Source organism: Typopeltis vanoorti, chromosome 10, assembly GCF_054136105.1.
Source record: "Typopeltis vanoorti isolate ZY-2024b chromosome 10, IOZ_Tvanoo_1.0, whole genome shotgun sequence".
NCBI lineage: Eukaryota > Metazoa > Arthropoda > Arachnida > Uropygi > Thelyphonidae > Typopeltis > Typopeltis vanoorti.
This window is the reverse complement of record NC_143558.1, coordinates 37,089,901-37,115,567: the sequence shown is the minus strand read 5'-3', so window position 1 is coordinate 37,115,567 and position 25,667 is coordinate 37,089,901. Positions and strand designations below refer to the sequence as shown.

Genomic DNA, 25,667 nt, shown 5'->3' with positions numbered 1-25,667 from the left:
GCCAAAGGTTTCGCACAAATGATTGCTGGTAGACATTGACAAATAAAATTTATGAACCAAAATTTCATCAGCACGAAACAAATCAGAAGCAATGATTAGCAATGTTTTATTACCACGCATATTAAGCGAAGTAATAGAGGATTTGAATAAAACAAGAAACATTTAAAGACATCAAACTTTTTCCAATCGTTGTGCGGTATTTTTGCTTAATTGTGGTGTTCAAGACAAAATTATAGACTTTATTTGTTTACCTGAAATGCAGTCCCCTTTCTAAGTCCAACTAAATTTTTGTAGGGTTCTGTTACTGAAGAATAATGGTAAGCTCAATATGTTTATGTAATTATTTCTTTTATCGTCTTACGTTTTCAGAACATAAAATAATAAGTAACCGTTCGTTCCGTTTTTCCTTCCGAGTTATCCTGTTTTCGTCTCAAGGAAATATGGTCAGCCTATGTATATACAATATTACAATGTAGATGCATAATAACCTACTTACTTTGATGTAAAACACGCACAGAATATACATGTATAAATGTGCATAGCATATAAGAATAAGTAACAACGTTTCATTGATTAAAGTTGTTACTATTAAGATGCTTGTCAATGGTGACTGATTACATAAGTGGTCTAACACTTTTTATTCCCTTATACTGAATAGTTGGGCTCGTTTAAGTCCTACATTACTTTCGGAGACAGTACGATTCTAGTCACCGAGTAAAGGAATACTTTCAAAGTCTGTTTTCGACCAGTTCCCGAATTAGTGGATCTCTGACAGTGGCAAGTGGCTTTTTATCCCGGGATTTTTTCGGGGTTTTCGTCCCGTAAACTCAAAAAAATCGACCGTTGAACCCAAACTATTTTTCAGACATTAAAAATATTGTGTTAGAATTAGAGTCCACGAGATGGCGGCACTAGTTAACGGTCTCTTCTTTTCTTGCCGCTTAAATGACTGCTAACACTGGGCCATTTATCTTTGGCTGGATACCAGAGGAGATTGAACTCGCCATTCAGTGTCCAATAAAAAGTAAGGTGGACTAAAACCGCCTCGCCTACTCCTTATAAGGAAATAAAGGGCGTTAGCTTATATATTATATATAAATACTGCAGTGATTCATTTAATACTGAATAAGTCACTGCATCCAGTCTCTTAGTTTACATGAAGCGAGTTTAATGGTTTAATTCTGGTTAAGTTACTAGATTCGAGATCAGTAAGCTCTTCGCAATAAGTGTGGTTATTGTTTCTGGTTAACATTCACGAATTCAGCATGCTTTTTATAGTATTGTTGAGTCTTTTACCTCTCCGTTTTTATGCACACCCAGACAAACCTTTAGGGGAAGGCAAACGGAAACCCATACCAATTGACGACACAGTACGAGAAGTAGCTGAATTTGCTGTGCTAGAACTGAATAAACAATCAAAATCACCAAATTGGATGAAACTGGGAGAGATTTTGATGGCAGAATCTCAGGTACGACATCATTTATTGTTAGAATGTAATTTATCGAAAGTATCAGTCTATTTTAGCTGCTAACGTCTCTCTCTCTCTCTCTCTCTCTGTATCTCTCTCTCTCTCTGTATCTCTCTCTCTCTCTGTCTGCCTTTCTGTCTATCTCATTTCAATACATATCCCCCATCCTATTTCTCGGACCAACGTTCTCTTTCTAGGCAAAGTCTCATCCATGTTTGTTGAGTAGTTTTTCTTAAATTGTTGCAGAAATGAATTCATTCTCAGACAATCCGAAGTTCTTTTCTGATTTCGTTTAGTATTTTTCTATTGTTCTTCTCAAAAAATGCAATTCATTTGGAAACTTCTGCGCATTTGGACAACTGTTTCATTGTCTCGCTTTGTTACATTTTTATTGTAATTTATTTTCTGCTTCTATTTTTATATTATTTATTTTACACCAAACCTTATCATTTGCTTATCAATATATATTGCATATATATATATATGTATATATATATATATATATATATATATATATATATATATATATATATATATATATATATATATATATATATATATATATATATATATATATATATATATATGTATATATATATATATATATGGATTGCATTATATATATATATACATATATTGCAGTGTCAAAAATCAAACAATCCACTACATTTTTACCTGAAAAAAAAGTTCACGTCTGCAGCGAAATGTGGATCTTAATTTATTCTCAACTTACTAATAAATTATGTTACCCAAAAATGTTTCATAAATTTTGTACAAATGAAATTGCAATAATTTACAATAATTTACGTGCTTAACAATAATTTCTTAAGTACGTAGTTACGGAACTAATGTACATTGCTTAAAGAAAACTATGCAAGGAGACGTTTCAGCATGGAATACGATCACCACAAACTGCGATGCAGTTCTTTCAAGTTCGTACCATTCTTAGGACCACGTGATTCAGCAGTTCTTCAGGAAACTAGGACCACTCCTCCTCCTTCAGAGAAAGGTTAATGCCTTGTTTTTGTGATTCGAGTATTTCGAGCGGCAATGCGTACCAAACGCTCTAGTGGAGATGAATCGCCACACACACAATGTACACAATGTGTACATTGTGTGTGTGGCGTGGCATTGTCATTATTAAAAATGACAGACAGCATCATGGAACAGTCGAACTCGACTTTGACGAACTTCATCACAATATCGTTAGCCAGTAATACTCGGTTTCCCATCACTTGTAGCTAGGTGCGTCTATTAAATATAATGTCTGAGCACACCATAACCCCAACGCCGCTGTATCTATTCCTTTCAAGAACTTTCTTGCGATCATGAGCAGTACCGCTTTTACGCCAGATCAAGTTCCGTCTGAGAATTCGGATGAAAGTCTAAAACGACCTTGTCTGTAAAGAGTACATTAACCAATCGGTGACTCGTCCAATTTTTATGAATACTACCCCACAGAAACATGGTCTACAAGGAGCTGTGGATAAATGAACACACACACACACACACACACTACAGACCTTCGATGAATAGACCAACTTTTTGCAGATGTCTTGCAACAGTTTGTCGAAATATTCGCGTACATGTGGTTTAATGGAGCCAGCTTGCAAGATAACCTCCCGTGATGCGTTGATTACGTTTTGCTGTTATAGAAAAAGCTCTGTATTAGAGCGAGAACGGCCTCTTAGCAGACGTCTGGAACACGCTACATTGGTTTGAAATGCTACCATGAGCCTGGATAGAATACTATGTGAGATTCCAAACTGTCTGGCAATATCAGTAATTCTCCGGTCTTCAAGCTTTCACTTAATTCCTCCCCGCGTGATATCATCTAGATATCTTTGAGACACTACAAGGCATCCAAGCTTGCAACTTTATTCTTTCACGAAAACAGCTTCCTTCAAACACAATTCGCTTAGCACAGCCTTTTATCCTGTTGATATTTATTATTATTATTATGTGATACTCCAGGGAGTCCAAAATACAGTAGATGTAGAGTAATTACCCTTCCTCATTGGAGGAGGGTAATTATTCTATAACCCTCCATCTCCACCGTTCGATCCACCAATTACAGTCGTTGTAATCATCTAGACCAACGCCATCTATCACCCACCAACACTAGTATTTCCACAGAAAATCACAAAAGTCCATGCCCACGGCGGGATTTGAACCCGCAGTGTTTTGACTGGAGAGTAGATACAGTAACCACTTATCCAGCCAGGCCGGTCTTACGTCATTTCTTTACGCTCTGTTCGAAAATTTCAATGTGTCCCCGTTTTGGTAGAAGCAGAACTGACGAAATCTTCACTTTAAGGCAAGTCTTTGTTAAATCTTGGGAATGCGCTGAGAATATCTACACATGTTTTATAGACTTGGAAAAGGCATATAACTGGATTCCTCGGGATTAGCTTTGGCAATTAGTATCGGAGTATGGAGTGAATGGCCAACTATTAGCTGCCATTAAGTGCCTGTATGAATGCCCAGAGGTTTGTGTCAGGGTAAACAGCACAAAGTCTGAATCTTTCACAGTCTCCGTTGATCTCCGCCAAGGATGTGTTCTGTCACCCCTCCTTTTCATAATATTTATGGACTGGATTGATAGGCGCAGACGAGGCAGTGTATGTGTCAGAATTGGATGGACGTCTGCTTTTTGCAGGTGACCTAGTTCTGCTTAATTCTTCCACAGCTGACCTCCAGCGGACCTTGGTTAGGTTTGTAGCTGTTTATGCAGAAGCCAGTATAAAGATCAGTGTGACCAAAAATGAAACATTTTGTGGTCTCAAGACAACCATCTCAGTGAACTCTAAGTGAGAGTGGAGTCCCACTGAGGTAGGTGGAGAAGTTTAAATACCTCGGGTCCATATTTACGAGTGATGGAAAGAGGTACGTAGTGCTAGATACTCGAATTGGCTCAGAATTCGAGTATCTAGCACTTGTTGAGTTTCATCAGAATTTCATCATTCTGATGAAATTTCTGATGAAACTTGTTGAGGTGTTCCGGAAAAAAAGTTGATGTTGTTGACATCGTGTTCCCAGATGAGAAATACATCATCAATATAACGATACCATACTTTAGGATTAAGAGTCGAGGATTTAATTGCTTTTTCTTCAAAATCCTTAAGAAATATGTCACCAAGAATCGGTGAGAGCAGCCTGCCCATAGCTAAACCTGAGTTTTGTTTATAAATCTTGTTATCGTATTTGAAGTATCCTGAGTTCACAAAAATGAGAAAATAAGTATAACAATTTCTTGGATAGTTTCTTCTGGAGAAGGTTTAGACCTTCTTGAGTAGGTACATTCGTGAAGAGGTAAACAATATCGGTAACTTGCAATTAAATCTGATGTGTTGAGTTTGATGTCTTTTATTTTGGAGACAAAATCAACTGAATTTTTTACATGAGAAAAGGAAGTACCACAAAGGTTTTTTAAAAAGGATGCGAGGTATTTTGAAAGCTTGTAAGTAGGGGAGTTTCTACCCTCAAGGATAGGTCTTAGTGGAGAGTTTAATTTATGGATCTTAGGGAGTCCATATAATCTAGGGATTAGAGGATGAATCGACCTAAGGGAAAGATGGATGTTGCTTGGTAACCCTGAGATGGTTTCAGTAAATTGTTGGTTCTATTGTGCATTTCTTTTGTAGGATCACTATTTAGTTCAGAGTAAGTGTCAGTGTTTAGAAGTTCCAAAATTTTGTTATGGTAATCCAATCTATTTAAGATGGCAGTAGCATTCCCTTTGTCTGCAGGGAGATCTGAAACTTTTAATAGCTGATCTCTCAGAATGAGAAATGTTATCAGAAGGCGGTCTTGGATGATTTATGGTGAAAATAGCTTCCATACGAAAAAGGTTTGCCTTCTTCTTTGTACTTCTCTTGACTTCTCTGTAGATCTGGGAGTTTCTAATGGACCATCGGGCATCCATAAATCATTCTCAGGCATTTGTTCTCTATTCTCTGCAACTTTTGAATATTTGTATTCGGGGTGTGGCTCCATGCAGGAGATGCTAAAGTGTTGACTGGACGTATGGCCATCTGGTATATGAGTAGTTTGTTCCTGGTATCGAGTTTACTTCTTCTGTTGATCATGGGATAGAGCTGAGCGATTGATTTGGATGTTGTCGAGCTTGTGTGTTTTATATGATTGCTGAATCAAGCTGCCTACTAGGAAATGTTTTTGCCAGTATTACAATTAATGAATCAGAACGGAATAAAAAACTATTTTTAATGTTTGCTCGACTAGTTTAGTGAAATTTTTGGTTTAACATAAACTATGTGATGGGAATTACGTGAATAAGTTAAAAAAAACTAAACAAAGTTAAACATAAGTTAAACAAAGCGCTGTGAGGGTACAGAGTGAACGTTTTTTTGATAAATTTGCTCCGGTGTTATACTTAAATGTAAGTAATTGTATTGATATAATCATCTTTAAAATGTGCTTTAATGAATTGTCTCAGTAACGTAAAAAATTAGAGTGTATAAATTATCGAAATGGATTCAGTGGTTCCTGTAAACTAGTTCTTCAAAAAATTCAAGCCACGTGTTGCATCAACCCCATTCTCACCTTGAGGTTACCTATTAATCCTTCAAGGTCAACAGCCAAGATGTGTCCAACGCTAATTGTAACAGCTGTTACAATTTGCTGTTACAACGCTAATATTATAACAACTGTAAAGACATTCCTAGGATAAATTAAGTCATTTATGTGGAACTGTAATGCTCAACTCTAAGAAATTTAACCTCTGCAAGTAGGTTTGAAAAATTGCCTATCCAATCTAATGTTGTTCAACGTTCGCCATTGGGCTAGTATACAAGGTGAGTATACTATCCCACCCTGTATACTAGTATACAAGGTGAGTACCTCGAACAAATAGGCTTAACCTTAAGGACTAAACTCTAACATAATGGGGATCCGCTGCAAAGTTTGTGAAGACACATGTGTTGATGTTACATCTACTATGAAATGTACAGATAAGTGCAAAACTCGTTATCATTTTCATTGTGATGGTCTCAATGAAAGCCAATTTAAAAAGCTCTCCAAAGACAGGAAACATAATTGGAAATGCGCTTCTTGCAAATTCGGCGAACAACAAGGACCGGCAACTTCTTCCAGGGGTGATGACTCGTACATTCCAGAGATTAGTGACGCAGCCAATATATGTATAACGGATTTAATGGGATTAATAAAAGAATTAAAAAAAAACGACATGAATTACTTAAGAAGTTCGACTGAATTAAAGACTCCATTAAAGTTAAAATAATAGACAAAATGAAAGAAACAAAGCCCTGGATTACACAGGAAATCACACACTAACTAAAACTTAGAACATAAAATGTATACAAAGTTTAAAAAACCCGCACAATCAATGCTATGAACACAGTTTCAAGTACTATAGGAATCTGATATATCATAAATTAAAAGAAAGTAAAAACGAGCAACACAGAAATGAATTCCTAAAATACCAAGGAAACCCCAGAAATCAATGGAAGTTTGTGAATAAATTAATCGGCAAAGATACACACAAACAAAACCTCCTCATACTTAAAGATATCGATAGGAATAGAGAAAATGGAGACTGAGGATTAGCTGAAGAATTAAATAACAGTTTTGCTACAGTCAGTGAAAGCATTCTGAAATATGCTAAACCCACCCCTCGGATTTGCACTCCAAAGAGACTTGAAAACTCCATATATCTTTTCCCCACTTGTGAAAACGAAATTAAAAATGTTATTTCTAGTTTAAAAACAATCAAAACTTCACGATACGATGTTATTAACACAAACATTGTGAAAGAATGCCTACTGTACATCATAGAACCCCTAATGTACATTTTTAACTTATCACTGATGACAGGCACGTTTCCATCAGATTTCAAGAAAGCCGTTGTTGTAGCTATTTGCAAAAAGGGAAACAAAAATCACTTGAAAAATTGCAGACCGATCTCCATTCTACAGGTCGTTTCGAAAATATTAGAGAAATTGGTAAAAATTAGACTCGTGAAATTTTTGGACAAAAAGAAACAATTTCGATTCAGGCAAATGTTTAACAAAGAACATTCTTTACTGAACTTCACAAACACAGTTTATAACTCCCTTGACGAACATAAACTAACATTAGCAGTATTTTTAGATATACACAAAGCTTTTCACTCTGTATCGCTTGAAATTTTAATTAAAAAAGAATTAGAAGTCATAGGAATACGAGGTACTGCTTTAAACTGGTTCAAAAATTACTTGAATGCCAGATCAAAAATTGTAAAAATAAACAACAGCTATAGCAGCTCCAAAACAGTAGACTGCGGTGTACCACAAGGATCTGTCTTGGGACCAATTTTATTTAATATTTATATCAATGACCTCTGCAGTCTTAAACTAAACAGTAAAATAAATACTTTTGCAGATGATACAGTACTAATTTTCTCTACAGACACAGCCGAGCAAATGAAAACCATCGTGAATGCTCATCTCTTGAAAGTAACAAATTGGTTCCAGTCAAACAAACTCAGTCTGAATGTCTCAAAAACTAAATATGTAAATTTTAACTTGAGAAATACAACTGGCAAAATGAACTTCACTGCACAATTGATTTTGCATGATTGAAATTACAGGACAAATTCAAATTACAACTGCGATCAAATAAAAAAAGTCAGTGTAAAAATTTACTTGGAATTAAAAATTGATAGTAATTTAAGCTGGAAACCGCATATTACCGATGTCGTAAATAAAGTAAGGATTATGTTAAACAGACTTTACTACCTAAACAGATTCTTAAATTTAAATATGCTAAAAATATTGTATTCTGCCTGGATGCAATGCACACTACAATATGGTATACTAAGTTGGGGAGGAATTTATCGCACTACTCTGAAACGTTTGGCTCGACTCTGAATAAAGTAATTAAAATCTTAATTATTTATTCAGATATAAGGATACTGCAATGTGTAATAAACACACCATACTAAACATACAATTCCTTAGATAGTTATACGTCTACAGGGTACTATTATTCATAAAAAAGACAACGAATACGTAAATATCAAACAAGATACTTTCCTTAGTAGACATCATCATCATCATACGTATCAAGAATGTAGGCCTTGTAGCCTGTTCCGGCCTTAGATGTCATCGTTGAATCGTTTAAGATGACGTCCTGGTTTTCTTTTTCCTAATGGCTTGCACTTTAAGGCTTGTTTTGGAAATCTTTCGGTTTTCATTCTTTGAAAGTGTTCCATCCATTTATGTTTATATTTTTTAATTTTTTCTATTACTAGTTCTTGGTTTAATTCTTTCATAATATCTTCGTTTCTTTTGTGATCAAATAGGGTATACTTTGCAGTTTTTCTCATAAACTTCATTTCTGCTGTTGTTAATCTTTGTTTGTCTTTTTGTTTTATTGTCCAGATTTCGCTTCCATACATGAAGACCGGTAAGGCTAAATTATTGTATACTTTTAGCCTGGTTTGATTTTGAACTAGGTTTGGTTTAAATATAGAGTTAATTACACCTGTTATTTTTAAATATTTTGCAATTTTTACGTTTATATCTTTTCATTTTCATATGTAATCATACATCCTGGGTAGTTAAATGAATTCACCTGTTCTAAGATCTTGTTATCTATTACCATTTTAGTTCTTGCTGGATCTTGTCCTTTAAAGACCATAGTTTTTGATTTCTCTCTTGATATTATCATACCATTTGGATATCTCATATAGATTTAAAATAGCTTTCTGTAAGTTATATTCAGAATTTATAATTATTGTTTGGTCGTCTGCAAAGAGGAGAGTGTTTACGTTAATTCTAGGTGAAAGTTTAATTCCTTGATGTAAATGTTTACTCCATTTTATTATTATTTCATTTAAGTAGATATAAAAATAGTTGCTGAGAGGGGACATCCCTTTCGGACCCCTTGGTTTATCTCCCTCCTATATGATAGCTAGTGATTTAATCTTATTTGTATTTGATTATTTTCATATATACTTGTGATAGCTTTTAGGATATTATTTGGTATTTGTCTATCTTTTAATATGTTGAATAATATGTTTCTTTTAACTTTGTGAAATGCTTTTTCAAAGTCAATAAATGCAATATGTTTTTCCAAATTATATTCTTTTCTTTTCTCTACTATTAATTTTAGGCAAAAGGCTGGGTCTATACATGATCGTCCTTTTCTAAATCCATTCTGTACCTCTAGAATAACCATTCTGTACCCTCTAGAAAAATCATTTCTGTACCTCTAGAATTAGTAGACATAAGGGCCTAAAATATTTAGTTCCAAAAGCAAAAATAAAGAACCAATATATAAACATTATACTTTTTAGCGCCAAAAGAATTCAACACACTTTAACAATAAGAAATGAAACTAACCCAAAAAAATAGAAAACTCTAATCAAAGAGTATTTATTTTTCCAAAGAAATGAAGAAGCTCTGTTCAAAATAATTGTATAAATTATTGGTTTTTAGAATATTTGTATTAAAAAATCCAGTCTTATTCGTAAAATGTAAAATTTAAATGCTATTTAACTGCTTTGTTTTATTTTGTTCGTAATTAATTGTTATACAATTTTCTCTGTACGATAAAATTTTATTTTATCTTACAAATGAAAAAAAAAATGAAGTTTTTTGTCAAGCATAACGCCGAGGTATTTGACCGCTCTGGCATGGGATCTTGACAACTAGCAAGTGTATGTGTTCCTCGATCTGAAACTTCTTTTTGGTGAACAGGATGACTCAACTCTTCAGTGGGTTTGTTCGGATGCTCCTGTACATCAGTCATTTTTTCCAATGTGTGAATACTGTATTGCAGTCTTTTGATAGCTAGTTTGGGAATGGGAGATCTTGCTACTATAGCGGTATCATCAGCATATAATGCTGTGATTGGTGAACTTGGATTTTGTGGAATATCAGCTATGTAGATAGAAAACAGCAGGGGAGCGAGAAGAGAAACTTGCGGCACATCTGCCAGGATCTTGCGCCTGGTTGATACGGTTTCATTTATTTTTACTTGCATGAATCTGTCTTTAACTATCTATGATTTTTTTATTAGATTAGTTGGCATGCTAAATTTGATGAGTGTGTACAGAAGACCCTGGTTCCAAACCTTGTCAAAAGCAACCTTATCGAAAGAAAACACCTTATCGAAGCGTCTATAAAGACAGCAGCAGTGTGGAGGTTCCATTTGAAACCTGTGGTGATAAATTCATCCAGTAGGTGTATCTGATGTGTGGTGCTACGGTTTTTTTCTGAATCCGAACTGCTCATTAGGGATAATACCTAGTTTATCTGTTGCTGATTGAAGCCTTGTAAGGATGATTTTTTCTGCAACCTTACCTAGGCTGGACAGTAGGCTGATAGCTCTGTAGCTTTTGGAAAGTTGATGTTTTTTTTCCAATCTTTTTGATTGGTGTGATGTCAGCCGTTTTTCATACTAAGAGAAAATATTTGAATCTGAGGATAGCATTGATAATATTGGGGAGTAATTTGATTGTTCTGTTTGTGATTCCGTCTGGGCCTGGAGCGTTGTTGTTATTTGAGCGGATTATAGGGTTTATAACGTCTGCTGGAGAGGTGGTTATGATGGATTCTGCCTTTTCCTTTTGATCTATAATGACCTCCTTGACTCTGTGGTGAATCTTGTAGATCAGATTGATGTTTAAATTTCTTGTATGAGGGGTTTCCAAATTGTCAACCAAATCTTCTGCTTTTTCTTGGTCAGTGTTCTTTGTCTGAATTGATGGTATGAGTTACCTTTTAGTGTGGAGGATTCTCAAGAATTTCCAGATCTGGTTATTCTCTGGGTTTAGTTTATTCACTTAGGTTTCCCAATCTTGATTTCAATGTGTTTGTAGAACATCCCGGACTTGCTATTTAAATTATTCAGAGTAGTTTCATCTTGTGGGGCTTTTGTGTTATTAGGGTACCTCTTTCTAGATCTGTTTTTCAGTCTCATCAGGTCCACAATTTCCTCAGGGATCCGACTACTGGAATAAGAAATTGTGATTTGTGTGACTGAAGTTGGTGATTTGTTTAATTTGGTAAGTGTGGTTATTGAGAGCTATATCTATCTCCTCTTTGTTATGGATAATGGGTGCAGGGCCAATGTGGTCTGAGAGAGAGCTTTGGAGAGCTTTTCCCATGATATAAACGAGTGTGTAGGGGAGAACCAATTGAGCAGAATGATGTTGTGATCAGATGATAATTCGTTTAGCATTTCCATTTGGTGTTGGTGTCTGATGTTTCTGAGGTTTTCGATATCCAGTACGTGTGAGCTTCCACCTGGACTGTGATGAGTGGACTCAGTGGATCCGGCTATAACAATAGAATTTTGCGTTGAGTAATGGTTTAGGGTGCGGTATTTGTCATTGACTGTGGAGCTATACCAAGCTGTATGCTTGGCATTGAAATCTACAGCAATGGAGTCTGTGGAGCCGAGAATAAACTCCAAGTCATATACCACTAATGGAATGCTGTGCGGTTTGTATACTGCATAGATTTTAATACTGCCAGCATTGTTTGTATGAACTTCAAAGCCTGTTATCTCTAGGGTCTTGGTTTGTGGATTGGTCAGTACATTGTGGCTTATGCAGTTTTTAATGAATATGGCAGTGCCTCCTCCGCTGCAGTGAGTCTGTTTGTTTCGTACATTGCTTAATTCCGTAATATAGGGTTATTAGCTGGCCTGAGATGTGTTTCATTTACTAGAATTATATCAGGAGTGTATCTGTGAGTGATCTCTTGTAGTTGAAGGAATTTCTTGTTCAATCCATTTGCATTCCATGCAGTTATGGTAAGGGAGTTAGGCTTATATTTTCTATTTTTCATGATTGAGGGCTGTCAGAATGGAATGGGCATCTTGAAGAAATTTCTTCGTGGAGAATGGTGTAGGAATTGTTTTGCTGAATTCCTGAAGCATGGTAGCTAGTGAAGCAATCAGAACTGATGTAAGGTTTGGATCTTGTAAATTCGTTGGAGGAAGTATTCTTGGATCGTGCAGAGTCATATATGTTTTGATCCTGGATTCAGGTTGATTTCCTTTCTGAGCTGTCAAGGTGGAGGTTATTTGAACTAGATGGCGATCTGCACAGTTGCCCAGGTTGTCACTACTGGGTAATGGATTAGCGGTTTTAGGTGACCCGTGGTTATTTGGGTGTGCTAAGCATCCTTTATAGTTGGCGGGGTGAGGACCTCCGCAGTTTGCACAGTTAGCTAGCATAGATCTTGGCTTGGTGCATATGATGATCTGGTGGCCTTCCCCACAATTTAAGCACCTAAAGTTGTCCCGGCATACGTTTTGGGTGTGCCAAAACCGTAGACATCTGTGGAACTGTCATGCTGATACTCTCTTTCTTACAGGTTCCGTATTAATTCTGAGGCCGCAGACAGCAGTCAGCTGGTATATTTTCTTCTGGGTGTTATCAATCTCCAAGAGTACTAAAGGCATTGGCCTCTTAACAGACCTGAGCATCCTGCTTACTTTGATTGGGGTGTCAGTCTCTGGTTGCTTAGATCAACTGAGATTTCTTCTAGAATGATTCCTTCTGTGACTCCAAGTATTACCACTTTTAGTGTCTTTTCACTCTGTAAAGCGAATGTATGATAAGGAAGATTTTTGGTGTCCAGTAGCCTTGTCATCTGCCTGTAGTGAGTGACGGTGGGTGGCTTGATTTTGACTCCCTCTTCTGAGATTTATGCCCAGGAGTATGTGATGGTTTGCTCCTTAATGGCTGATATTACAGAAATTCATTTCTCCTTGTCCCATAGAAAAACTGTGGAGACCTTCTCCGACTTTTTCAGCGCGTTCTGTGTGGGTGAATCATCTTCCATAAGATCGTCTGCTGTTCGTCTCCGTTTGTTTGAGTGCTCTTCTTGTGAGTTATTCTGACGGGGGTTTTTAGATGGTGGAACAGTTATGAATTCCCCTTGGGATTCTTCATCGTCTACTTCTGGATCATTTGTTTGAGCGTACAAGTTTAAATAACCCGGCCAATCAGTCTCAAACGTTTTCATGATAAGTTTAAAAATTTCTAATGATTCCACCTTGTATAGAGTCTTAATCTGTTTCCTGAGGCCTTCCATACTAATCGGGAGTTCCTGGATTTATCTAAGGGCTACAAAAAAACCCTACGAAAAAGAGAAGGGCGGTATGCCTACGATTCAGTTGCTCTTAGTAATTAATCAACAATGGCGATTCCAACGGCGGTTAGGCCTATCGAATCGCCCAATTACAGTCCACTTACCTGTGTTGTTAACTTGCTGTTCTTGTATATAATTCAAAAACTATAATCGCGTCTCTGGGAGTTAATCTAGCAGCTACACTACTTAACCAGAGTTTCACATATTTTTAACACACTACATAATCTTTAAAATTCATTAAAACACTTGAAGCATTAGACCTAATCTGCTCTCAAATATACCTCTACTGTTTTTAATTATAAACAAAGAAACTGTGTTTAGTATTAAGTGGATTATAGTTTAAATAAGCATAATTATACAAATAATATCTAGATGTGTAATTATATTATTTTATTTTTTCTCTCTCTGAGACTTAATTTCTTTTTGTCTATAGTTAACAAGTTATAGAGAAGTAACAAAAAAAAAAACAGAAGGTAGATTTAACTCATCACTGATATATAAACAATATAAGCAAGTAATGTTTATAACGATAACCTTTGTCGGTCCTCTGGTATCATTATAATCAAGTTCAACTGTGTTTAAAAGGCAAAATTTGATACTGTCATTTATTCTTTCTGCTTCCTTTCTTTTAAGCTTACACGGTGATCCGAATGTATTTTTGAAAATTTTTGAAACTAACAAGTGTGTTTAGCGTTTGTCGCCAGTACAGCCAGATCGCTACACACATTCCTTAGCCACCTGAACAAACAACACGAAAGGATACAATTCACCATCGAAATCGAATATCAAAATTAGCTTCCGTTCCTAGGCACACTAGTCACACATCTTCCTTCAGGCAGTCTATACTTCACGGTTCTACCGAACAGCGACACACCCACAATGATCAATACATACATGCTAATTCAAACCACCACCCATCACAAAAATATGGAGTCATTAACACCCTTAGAAACAAAGCTACAGCAATTTGCTCTAACCAGCAAGCCCTGAAACAAGAACTAAAAATCATCAGCGATATATTCATAAATATTGGCTTTAACAAAAATGCTATTAATAAAATACTCCATAAAACAACAACAAAAACGAATCTAGATTACAGTAGAACCATAGCCATCCCATACATTAAAGGGTTATCAGAAAAAATCAACAGAATCCTACAACATTATAACCTCAATGCCACCTTTAAACCACCCATTAATCTTAAAACCATATTCAACTCCTCTAAGGATCCTCTCCTCCCATTAGCACATCCTGGAATCTATTGCATCCGCTGCACCTGTAACTTATCGTACATTGGTGAAACAGGACGGACATTTCCTATACGCAAGAACGCATTAGACACATTAAATATAACCATAACCATTATGGTGAAGCAGGCCTCACAGACCACGCGCTCAACACCTTACACCAAATCAAATGGAAAAGTGCCCGCTGTTTACACCACACAAAAACCTGGTATGATTTAAGAAGCCTGCGAAATACTGATAAACCACCCAAATATCAACAACAAAGATGGCATGAAAATTCCAAGGATCTGGATGGCACACATTCAGCCTACCTAATATACAAGATCCAGCATAAGTCAGGAGTCTAGCCAATCTTCAGCTAGTATTAGAATCCATTCCATACCAACTGGCTGGAATGTACAAGTATAATCATGATGTTAATATATGTCTATAGATAGATACTTGTTGTTACGCCCAATGTATTTCTACAACCAACAGATAACACTAGTAATAGTACTCTAGCGTTGATGTATATTTTTTTTTTCACCAGAGGTCAGGCCAACAATTGTTGCAGCGGTTGGTCAGTATCTTTAACAAACCAGTTGATTGTAGTGTAGCTTGTTTTCTGTGTATAGTTGTATGCTTCAGAAGATGACCTTGAGATAAATGTCGAAACGTCGAATGTAGATTTTACTTATATTAAACTAAAGTTTTTATCGAAACACGGTAGTTGTCTCCATAATTTTCAAAAATGTATTCTTTCTGCACTTTCGCTGTGGACTGAGTTTCGTATTCGCTCATTTTCTGTTCTTTTTATTTTATTTTCTTCTCTTCCATTTCTCATAGTAATTTCTGAGCACTGAAGCATGTTAATTCTTTGTGATGTATCTTGCAATGATGTCATCAAAGCGTTATAAATAAAATTTAAAAAATAATAATAATAACAAATCCACTAACAGCTTTTATTCTTAAAGGGAGCAAGTGAAACTCTTTTATCCTAAACATTTGGGAATTGGTGAGTAGCTTATATACGCTCTGTAGTTTAGTTATCGATGATTTCGAGACTTTGGAGTAAAATGTTGGCATACAAGTGCCACCATATCTTATTTATAAGCCAACATATCTTATTTTTTGAGCTATTAACTATCCGTCAAAGGCTCTAAGATACCTGATCACAAATCCGTTTACACTGATTGAAAGATATATATATTAAAAAGAAAACGAAGTCCTTTCTAGTTCTTTCAATTTCAACAAGTGTGGGGGGGGGATGCCTGCGTGCATTATACCGTCAAGAAGGTGTGATGTGTGACAAAGCGTGGCTTTATAAGGGCGCTTGTTCAGCCATATTGCAGTAGGCGCCATCGCTATGTAATAAGTGCGAAAGGAAATTTTTTCAAGCTTAAACTGATAAAAAATTATTTGCAAAAGGACTGTGTAGCTCTGTGGAAGTGACGCTTGCGTTGTCTGCACTTGATCGCTCCAAATTAGACTTAAGTTCAAGTCTAGTTGCTTACTGGAGGAACTTTTTCTAAGCCTTTCTTTGACCGGTTCCCGAGTTAGTCGATCTCTGGCACAGGCAAGCGAGTTTTTCCTCCCGTAAACTGAAGAAAATCAACCGAAGTACTCACATCAATTCAGACAGTAACATATCTTGTTAGGTTTAGGTACGAAGAGATGACAGCAATTGTTTGCCAGCATCTTCATCGCTGGCTGCTATAATTAGTGATAGACATAGCTATCTCTGATTGGCTACCGGTGGAGAGTGAATTGCCCATTCAGCCTCAAAAAGCAACATAGGCTATAAAGGCGTCGCCTACTCCCTACAAGGAAATATAACAAGCGTTAGCTGATTTATTTATTTATTTTATTTGCAAACAGCAACGAACCAAGAAATATTGGCTGGTCTAGCAACTATAACGATAGAGGTGGACATAGCTTATAATTTAAAATTAGAAGAGCTTTTAACAGTTTTATTGTGCGATATCCCTGTACAGCAAACATTTAATTAATATTAATATGTTATGGTTTTGCATTAATATTTCTCTTGTAATAAAAACAAAACAACAGTTGGAGATTTTCTTATATTTTTTTCTTATAATCCATTACGGGCGATGTTTAATTGTTGGCCTTAGGGCACGATCTAATCTGGCGACGGCCCTGCATGCTATCCACAGACAGGTATATCAGCCTCCATCCATTTAGATTAACATAAAACTTACATCTGCAATGATGACTATCGCCAGTCTGGTCTAGTGGGCCATGTATTGAAAACCACACATGGAATCTCCTGGAAGAAAACTATTATTATTATTATTATTATTACTACTTAACTCTTCCAGGGAATGCATAGACTCATCGAGGGACGGCACCTACTCTACAACTCTCCGTCTCCACCAATCTACCAACCGTCACTACCTTCATTATCTACACTACCGCCATCTACCGCTGACCACCACCATAGTATTTTCACAGACAATCACAAACATCCATGCCCACGGAGTGATTCGAACCCACAACTTTTTGGACTGAGAGTGAATACGCTAACCACTCTGCCAACCATGACGGCAATTTATTTCATTATTCTTTCGACTCTCTTTACTACTCTTGGGTGGCTCGCCTTATGCTATAGGTTCATCGCCACCTTGGCGTGTGCGTGCTCCTGTCGTAGGTCACTCTATCGAGCAGACAAAAGTCTCAATTTCCTCCATCTTACAAGAGGACCTCTCCTCAAATTATTTATTATTACCTGACACTTCCAGGGAGTCCAAAGACTCATCGGTGGGAGCACTTACTTAATACCAAACCAATCATATGCACGTCTTCATAGTTACTCTCTGTAAAACAAAATTTAAATTGTACATATTGTAACAATTAAAAAAAAATGGTTGAATAATCTATAAGCGTATAAAAGTATATCCCTGTAAATCGTTGACGTGCCAGCAAAATTATGGAACATGGCACCTCCGGCATGTGTGCCACATGTTCGCCATCTTTGATCTATACCAACGCCATTTACTACCCACCGCAACCAGAAACATCCATGAACACGGCTGGATTCCAACCCACGCATCAGTGTGACTGGTGCCTAAAACCAATGACTTAGACCACTCGTCCACACTACCAATCAGACACTGATGTTATATCATGGTAAATTTAAGAAAAACTGTTTTTGGAATCTTCAGCAACCCTCCTAAATCAATGAAAGTTAAAGAGATACAGTTTACAGTTTATAGATACAAAATAATCAAGAAATGGATGGGAGTGCTTGCGATGCTAATAATAGAAGTAACATGGAAGAGTTTGGGCAAGAGCTAATGAAACTGAAGAGTCCAGTTAAATGTATAATAATAATAATAATCATCTTCTGGGAACAACCCACTCTTATGCAGGAAGCATATACAAAACACAAAATATTAAAGGTGAAACAATTTCGCCACTACACAGTCATGTTAAAACACTACTACAGCCCAACATATAGAGTAACCAGAACAACATATCAAATAACAAGATCACAGTCAACAAACTACATAACATATAAGTACAACAATCACTACGGCTAAGCCACCCGAAACTTCTACGTACCTGACATGATAAACAAACTGCCGTTCGACAACAGAAACCTAGGAACATACAGAGAGCTGAAACAGGCACTATATAAATATTATAGCGAGAATGAAAATTAGAGCAATTCCTGTTTCTCTCTCCCCCACCACACATACACACACACAAACCACGACAACACCCCCTCTCAAAAAACTACCACTACAAGAACACAAAGAAACAAACACACCATGTCTAAATCCAACCCTATTTGCACAAAAAAAAAAGAAAAAAAAAGTTAAACTGTAATAGCAGTCGAAGTCTTCCAAGCATGTACCAACAAACAGTAAAATCAACACCTGGCTTGTGACCAGTATAGGAACACAACCATGAAACCATCACCCTCTATCATCTATTATCTTCCTCCTCAGATAAGCTCAGCTAAGCTTCGAGGAAGAAAATTACTAACTTGCAAGTATCTGTTATACACACTTGTAATGCGTTATAAATATTATATACATATAATTACTACAGCAACTATGTATGCAATTGATCTGAGACATAAAAAAAAAATTCTGTATAATCCTTATTGTAAATACTATAAATATTATTATTGTATGTAACTTATACTGAGACATAATAAAAAAAGCTAATAATAAAATAATAATATTATTATTAAAAAATAAAGGAACTAGCAGACTCATTCAACCATGCTTTCGCAAACAATATCACACAACTAAAAAAAGAAAAACTACCAACGATCAACGAAAAACTACGGACACAAAGTCAACAACAAACAATGTATTTTCCACCGATAACAAAACAGGAACTGAAAGAAGCAATCCTACAACTAAAACTAAAGACCACTCCAGGAATCGACAAAATAAGACTCACAGACCTTATAACACACATTGAAAAAATAAATCCAATACTTTTGAAACTCGTGAACACTCGTATTCGACACAGGCATTATTCCACAGCAACTAAAAACTGCAGTAATTACACCAATATACAAACACGGCAAAAGAAACCACACTCTGAGCTGCAGACCAATAGCTACACTACCAGTCATCTCAAAAATTCCAGAAAAAATAACACCCACCAGACTACAGAACTACTTACAGAAGTACAACATCATCTCACAAAACCAATACGGCTTTCAGAAAACAAAAGCACCATTACTTTATTAGAAGACATCGCCGACACAATAAACAAACTTCTCAACAAAAACAAGTACGCCGTCCTTATACTGCTGGACCTCACCAAAGCATTTGACACATGTTCAGATGTGTCAAGTGTGTCAAACTTGAACCTGACATACTATTCACCAAACTATACTTAATAGGTGTAAGAGGAACACTGCATACATGGTTCTAGAACTACCTCTAAAACAGAACACAAGTAACATAAATAGGTACATGTCACAATCGGAGTATACAAGTAGAACACGGTGTACCTCAAAGTGCCATATTATCACCCACTATATTCAACATATCCATAAGAAATCAAATATTTCAAAACGCAGGTGACATTGCACTAGCAGCAACCCACACAGACCTTAATACAGCTCTCTGCAAATCACAACAAGACCTAAACGAAATCACAACATACTTACACCAAAACGCAATTCTAATCAACGGCACCAAAACACAGATGTTGATAATACACAACCCAAGAATCATACGTCCCGCATCACTTTCGACGCATTTTCACACATACCGATGCATTAATAACAAAAATACCTGCGAATGTTCCGAAGTCAAACCTGTAACACACGCAAAATATCTCGGTCTCTAAATAGATTCACACCTTAAATGGACAAAACATATAGAATACCTACACACCAAACTCCGAATCATCGCAGCAAAACTCTTCCAAGTTAAAGACATTATTCCACTCAACATAAAAAAACTCCTATATCACGGTATCAGCGAATTCCTACTCAGATACCGAATAACAGTCTATGCAAATACATCCAACACCCACCTAACCAAATTAGAAACATTACACAGCAAAATTGTGTCAACAGTAATCTGGACACCTTACACGCAACAACCAATATCCGACAAGCACATAGCGATACACAGAATTCTGAGCATTGAAAACCTGAAGAACTACATGACATTAAGAAGGAATAACTTCACCATCACCTATCGAAACAACAGAAACACATATCGTATAACATCACCTACAACAACTCTCTACATCCCGACACGCTTCAACAACTCATACGGTTTTTTCTGAGATCATATCAGATACCCACGCAACTCAACAACCTAAGAGGAAATTTAAAACCCGCAGATAACTACAGAACATTAAAACACTAACTCTGGAAAAAAATATACCAACAAAGTTAAGACACCCTTAACACTAACATACACATCACAAATCACTAACGTCCAGTGCCTACATCCCATACATAAATAGTAGCAACAACACAAATAGTGAAGGCTAAATCCCACTCTCTTCATAAAAATAACTCAAGCTTCGAAGCAGGTGGGATTAACTTGCCTCACCCATCTACAAGTAATCCTTATAAGCAAATGCAGAAATTTGTATGCATAATCACTCATTATTATTACCCCATGGAGTCAAAGAACCGTCTCGGGGGTCCTTATGAAAATCCTTCTGATAAGTTCTCATTTCTGCACTATCACTAATAACTCTTCTCAAATTTATATCATTTTAACAACTGAATGTCCCTCTGAAATCCAATGTACATCAATTGCAAATTCGTTGGTATACAGGTGCTCATGTATATAAGGTGCTAGTATTGAGAACTCCTACTTGCAACTTTATGCTCCTATCATACTGCTCCCTTGTATACAAATGTCTCATATATATCAGTAGGCAATCTTCGACTCACTAACTCAACATCTAAAGCCATATGCTTTACCTTAAATATCAACATATCGTTTTCATCCTACTTGAAATGTTTTTGTAAAATCTGAAAAAAATTACAGTTTGCCTTTCCCCTCACCAAACGCTCTCGTTGTTGGTGTTGTTATGTGCTATTCAGTGATTTCCACTCTTAATCGGCCTCTTGTGAGGGAAAATTGAACGTTCAAAGAAGAGTGTAATTGGTGTAAATGACGAGAAAGTTTATAAGTATATATATCTAAGGATTATAAGAAAAATGATTTATTTTTTATCAATGTTTCATTGAAAAATACAGTGTTTTTAATACATATATATTATTACAGGAGGTAGCTGGAACGAATTACTACATAACCATGGAAGTTATCGAAACAGTTTGTAAGAAAGATGATGTCCCTGTTACTAAAGAAAAAACCTGTGCTATTAAGAAAGATAAAGTAAGCATATTTCTTTCCAGTTAATAATATTATTATATTTCTAAATATATATTTTGATGCTACACTTCATCATTTGCATATCTGACGAAAAATATATATTATTTTACATACATGAGTAAAGTTAATAATATTATTTTTTTCTTTTAAATGATGCATCTAAGATTTGAATTTGATTGATCAATACGATTTGAGTAGGATTTGAAATACTGAGTAATTAATGTTGAATAAGTTAAATATCATATCTGAATGCAGTTTTATTCTCGCTTCAAGATATCACCGTTATGATTCCTGGATCTCCATTAAGTCAAGGAACTCATTGCAGGCAGTCTGCTGTATATACCTCAGTCTTTTCTTTTAATTACCATCAGTCACTGCTAGTTCCTTTTCTTCAATTATTTTCAACATTGACATATCTCTTAGCTTATAAACATCGTAATCCCACCTTGAAACCCCGTATTAATTATGTTATCACATATATGTTAACTAACTACCAAATGCGACTGATGTATTTTTCTTCGTGTGCTATCAATGGTATGGTTTCTAAACCAATTATAATCACTTGACTTGTAATTCTACATTACTTACTTTCTTATAGAAACTTTCATATGCGTAGTCACACTATTCTTAATGATCGTGCATAAGTTAGGACTACACAATTACTCTCTCTCTCTCTCTCTCTCCGATTGATTTGGAGTTGACATCTTTTTTCACAATATTATCCTCTGATTTAGGAACTAAATTTAAAACTGTACATGATAATGTTCTCTCAACCACATCTTTATTGAGTTAATTATCCCTTAAGAATTTCAGTCTTTCTTATTCTGGAATGAGGTCTCCGCATCTCTACATTACCTGCTTTGCACTACAATACCTAATCTTCCAAAACATCTCATGCACATCTTTCATCTTCATTACGTGATTATATCAACACCTGACTAAATATTCTGTATTTAACCTTCCACTTTACACCATACTCTTTCAAATCCTAATCATCATTTTCATCTCAGTTCTTCACTCTGAAGGAATACAGCACAACTCATCGTAAGTGTTAGTTAGAGTGTAATTAAGATAAAAATTAAAAATTTGAAGAGTTTCATTCATTGCAAAAATTGCAGAAATATGCATCTCTGCGTCTTTGTGTTCTTAACTTTAACGGCAATTCCATGTGTTGTCAGTAATGATGAATCTCTTTAGATTAAGACATTTGTGTTAATATCTTGTTTATTACATGAGGGACATATTTTAAGACCCTTATCGGCTTCAAGTGAATTAGCTAGTCCTATCAAAAATTAAGGTTTTTTGCTCCTGAAATTTGAGTTTCGTGTTTTCACAAAAACACACAAATAAGCCAGAGCACCCGAATACTTATGGCTATAAATATTCCCAATATTAACAAAAAAAAAAAAAAAAAAATTAAAAAATTGATTTATAAGAAATCATGTTCTTTGGTCATAATAGGCTACACTTTAAAGAAGATATTATAGTATTCATAAAATTGGAAAAATGAAAGAATTCCTTGTGATTTTCTGGGATAGCAGTGAGAGTTTCTTCTCATATTCCATTTTTGGAGTATGAGAGTAATGCTCGAGTTTTATATTCCTCATGCATCTACTTTCCTTCCCATTCTTTATCCTTTATTTGCATAACTTTTTCATATGCCGTTCCGATCACTGTCCTTAGTATTTTCGCATAATCTAAAACACACCTCCTAGGAGATGTGTGTTGTTATACTTTATGGCAGAAGGACAGTACCCAGACAGGTTTCGACCTTATTTTGAGGCCTCATCAGTGACCTGGTAGATCCACTTGCCGAATACGAAACTCAAATATGGAAAATCTAAGGGTTTCATGCCGAATATAGAAAACTATACACGTTCGGCGAGTCCAAACATATGCAAACACCTGGTAAAACGCTGGAGGTAAGAAATAATGTTGGATTCAATATCCTCTTAATTTGAATAATTCTGTCATATTTTCACCAGTGACACTCATCATAATTCAGCCTTGTATCTATAATAAATAAATAATTATATGTTATTTTAATAAAATAAAATAAAACTTACAAAAAATAGTTCACCCTCACCACGAACACGCACCAATAATAAAAGTTTCGTTTCTCACAGAAATTACGCGCGCAAGCACACGATGCACTGCTTAAGGGTAAGAGCTTTAACACTGCCCAAACGAGCAGTGTCGGCATGACGTGTAACGTAGCAAGCGCAAACGAATATCCGCGAGTCTGGCTGCAATTGGTCGAACGTGATAATATCGACACTGCCTTAGCTCGCAGTGTATTTGTTTCGTAATATAAAGCGTTAATCGAACAATTCCAATTACCAGCTATTCAATCACTGTCGGAAGATAAGCTGTAACCTTTAACATGTTGTATTGCATTTATATAATGTTGTAAGAATTGTTATTATTTACAAATACAAACAAAATTAAAAATGTTTTATTTTTTATTTGAGGATGGAGCAGTGTCTCAGCGCTTATGTACGGGCCGCCACTGCTTGGCAGCTAGTGGAATTGATGTTTCGGACATGACGGTCTGTGAAAGATTGTTTGAAGCAGGGAGGCCTGTACACAGACCAAAAAAGAAACAACTATTGGCCGACGCTGTGCAGAAAAAAAGGCTCCAGTCTGCATTAGTACACAAATATTGGACTGTTGAGACATGGAAGAAGGACATCTTCTCAGATGAGGGCCAGTTCTTTGTCCAAGTAGAGCGAGTATCCCATGTTCGCAAATCAGCAGCTGAGAAGACTTCTCGCGCCCACCTTTAACAAGCTCCTAAACACCCACCTGAAAGGTTCTTGGGCTGTTTTACACACGACAGTCCACGTTCACTCCTGCATGTCGACGGTATGATGAAAAGTGCTCCGTACATAAAAGTATTATCGGAGAAAAGAGTTGTCCCACTGATCGAAAAACAAAGAATTCATCTTCAAAAAGGATCTCGTTCGATGCCACACTTCAAAAAAAGTGAAAGAGTTCCTCAAAAATCAGAACATTCAATTGTTTCAGTGGACCGGTAATTCTCCACACATTAGCTCAATAGAAAATTTGTGGGTCATAGTGAAAAAGAGACTTGAAGATTAATTTGTGGTTCAAAGGATAACTTAATCAATCCATCATAAAAGTATGGTTTCGAGAAGAAAAATGAGAAAAATATTCTGCTTTGGTAAAGCGAATTAATGAAATTAATAGAACACAGGCACATATAAATTATTAGGTAAAATTGGAAATTAATTTTTGTATTTATTTTCTTACGAAATTAAATTTTTCTTTAAAATTGGAAATGTTCTGATTAATTGTTCGCCACTGTAATATTATGAAATAACCGTTTGTTTATTACAGGGCAAGAACATAGAAATATGTGAAGTGACTGTATGGGTAAAAGACTGGAAAACTTCAATGGAGATGACTGCTCATTCCTGCAAGAAAAAAACTTAGAAAACACAGCAGCGAATGTTAAAAAAAAAGAAACAAAAATCCATTTCGTTTGTAGATTTATGTTTTTGGTGTTTCAGAAAATATATATATTGAATGTAAAACTTTTGAACAATATTATTCAATAAAATACATCCCATTGTGTATACTCTTATCATGAAATGCGTCTAGTGGGTCAGCTGAAGAGTATATATTTGATGACGAAGCTGAGGCCTCACTTTCTTTTTATACAATATCACCGACGGATGTGCTCTGCAATGCATTGCTGAATTGATTTCTCTGTCTCGTGTGTATATATATATATATATATATATATATATATCTATATATTTATTTAATTAAAAGAATTGAATGGTATAAACCGAGAGAAAAGAAAAAAGGTTTAATAGTATCACACGACTAGTTTCGGCTTTTTACAGCCTTCTTCAGGTGATTTATAAAAAACAAAAACATTAAACATTGAAGATAAAAATTGTGACCAGCACAGGAAAATCCCGACACATGTTTAACGTGAAAACGTTGTACTTAACGTATTCAAAG

At 35.8% G+C, this 25,667-nt stretch overlaps 1 protein-coding gene across 1 annotated transcript; it reads left to right on the top strand.

Moving 5' to 3' along the window:
* The first annotated feature begins 1,117 nt into the window (after positions 1-1,117).
* On the top strand, positions 1,118-25,273 carry LOC150102345 (cystatin-POGU1-like). The gene is made up of 3 exons (XM_090398955.1): positions 1,118-1,469; positions 21,567-21,677; positions 25,035-25,273. The coding sequence occupies exons 1-3, from the start codon at positions 1,266-1,268 to the stop codon at positions 25,128-25,130; spliced, it is 411 nt and encodes a 136-aa protein (XP_090255081.1). The 5' UTR covers positions 1,118-1,265; the 3' UTR covers positions 25,131-25,273.
* Positions 25,274-25,667: the final 394 nt, after the last annotated feature.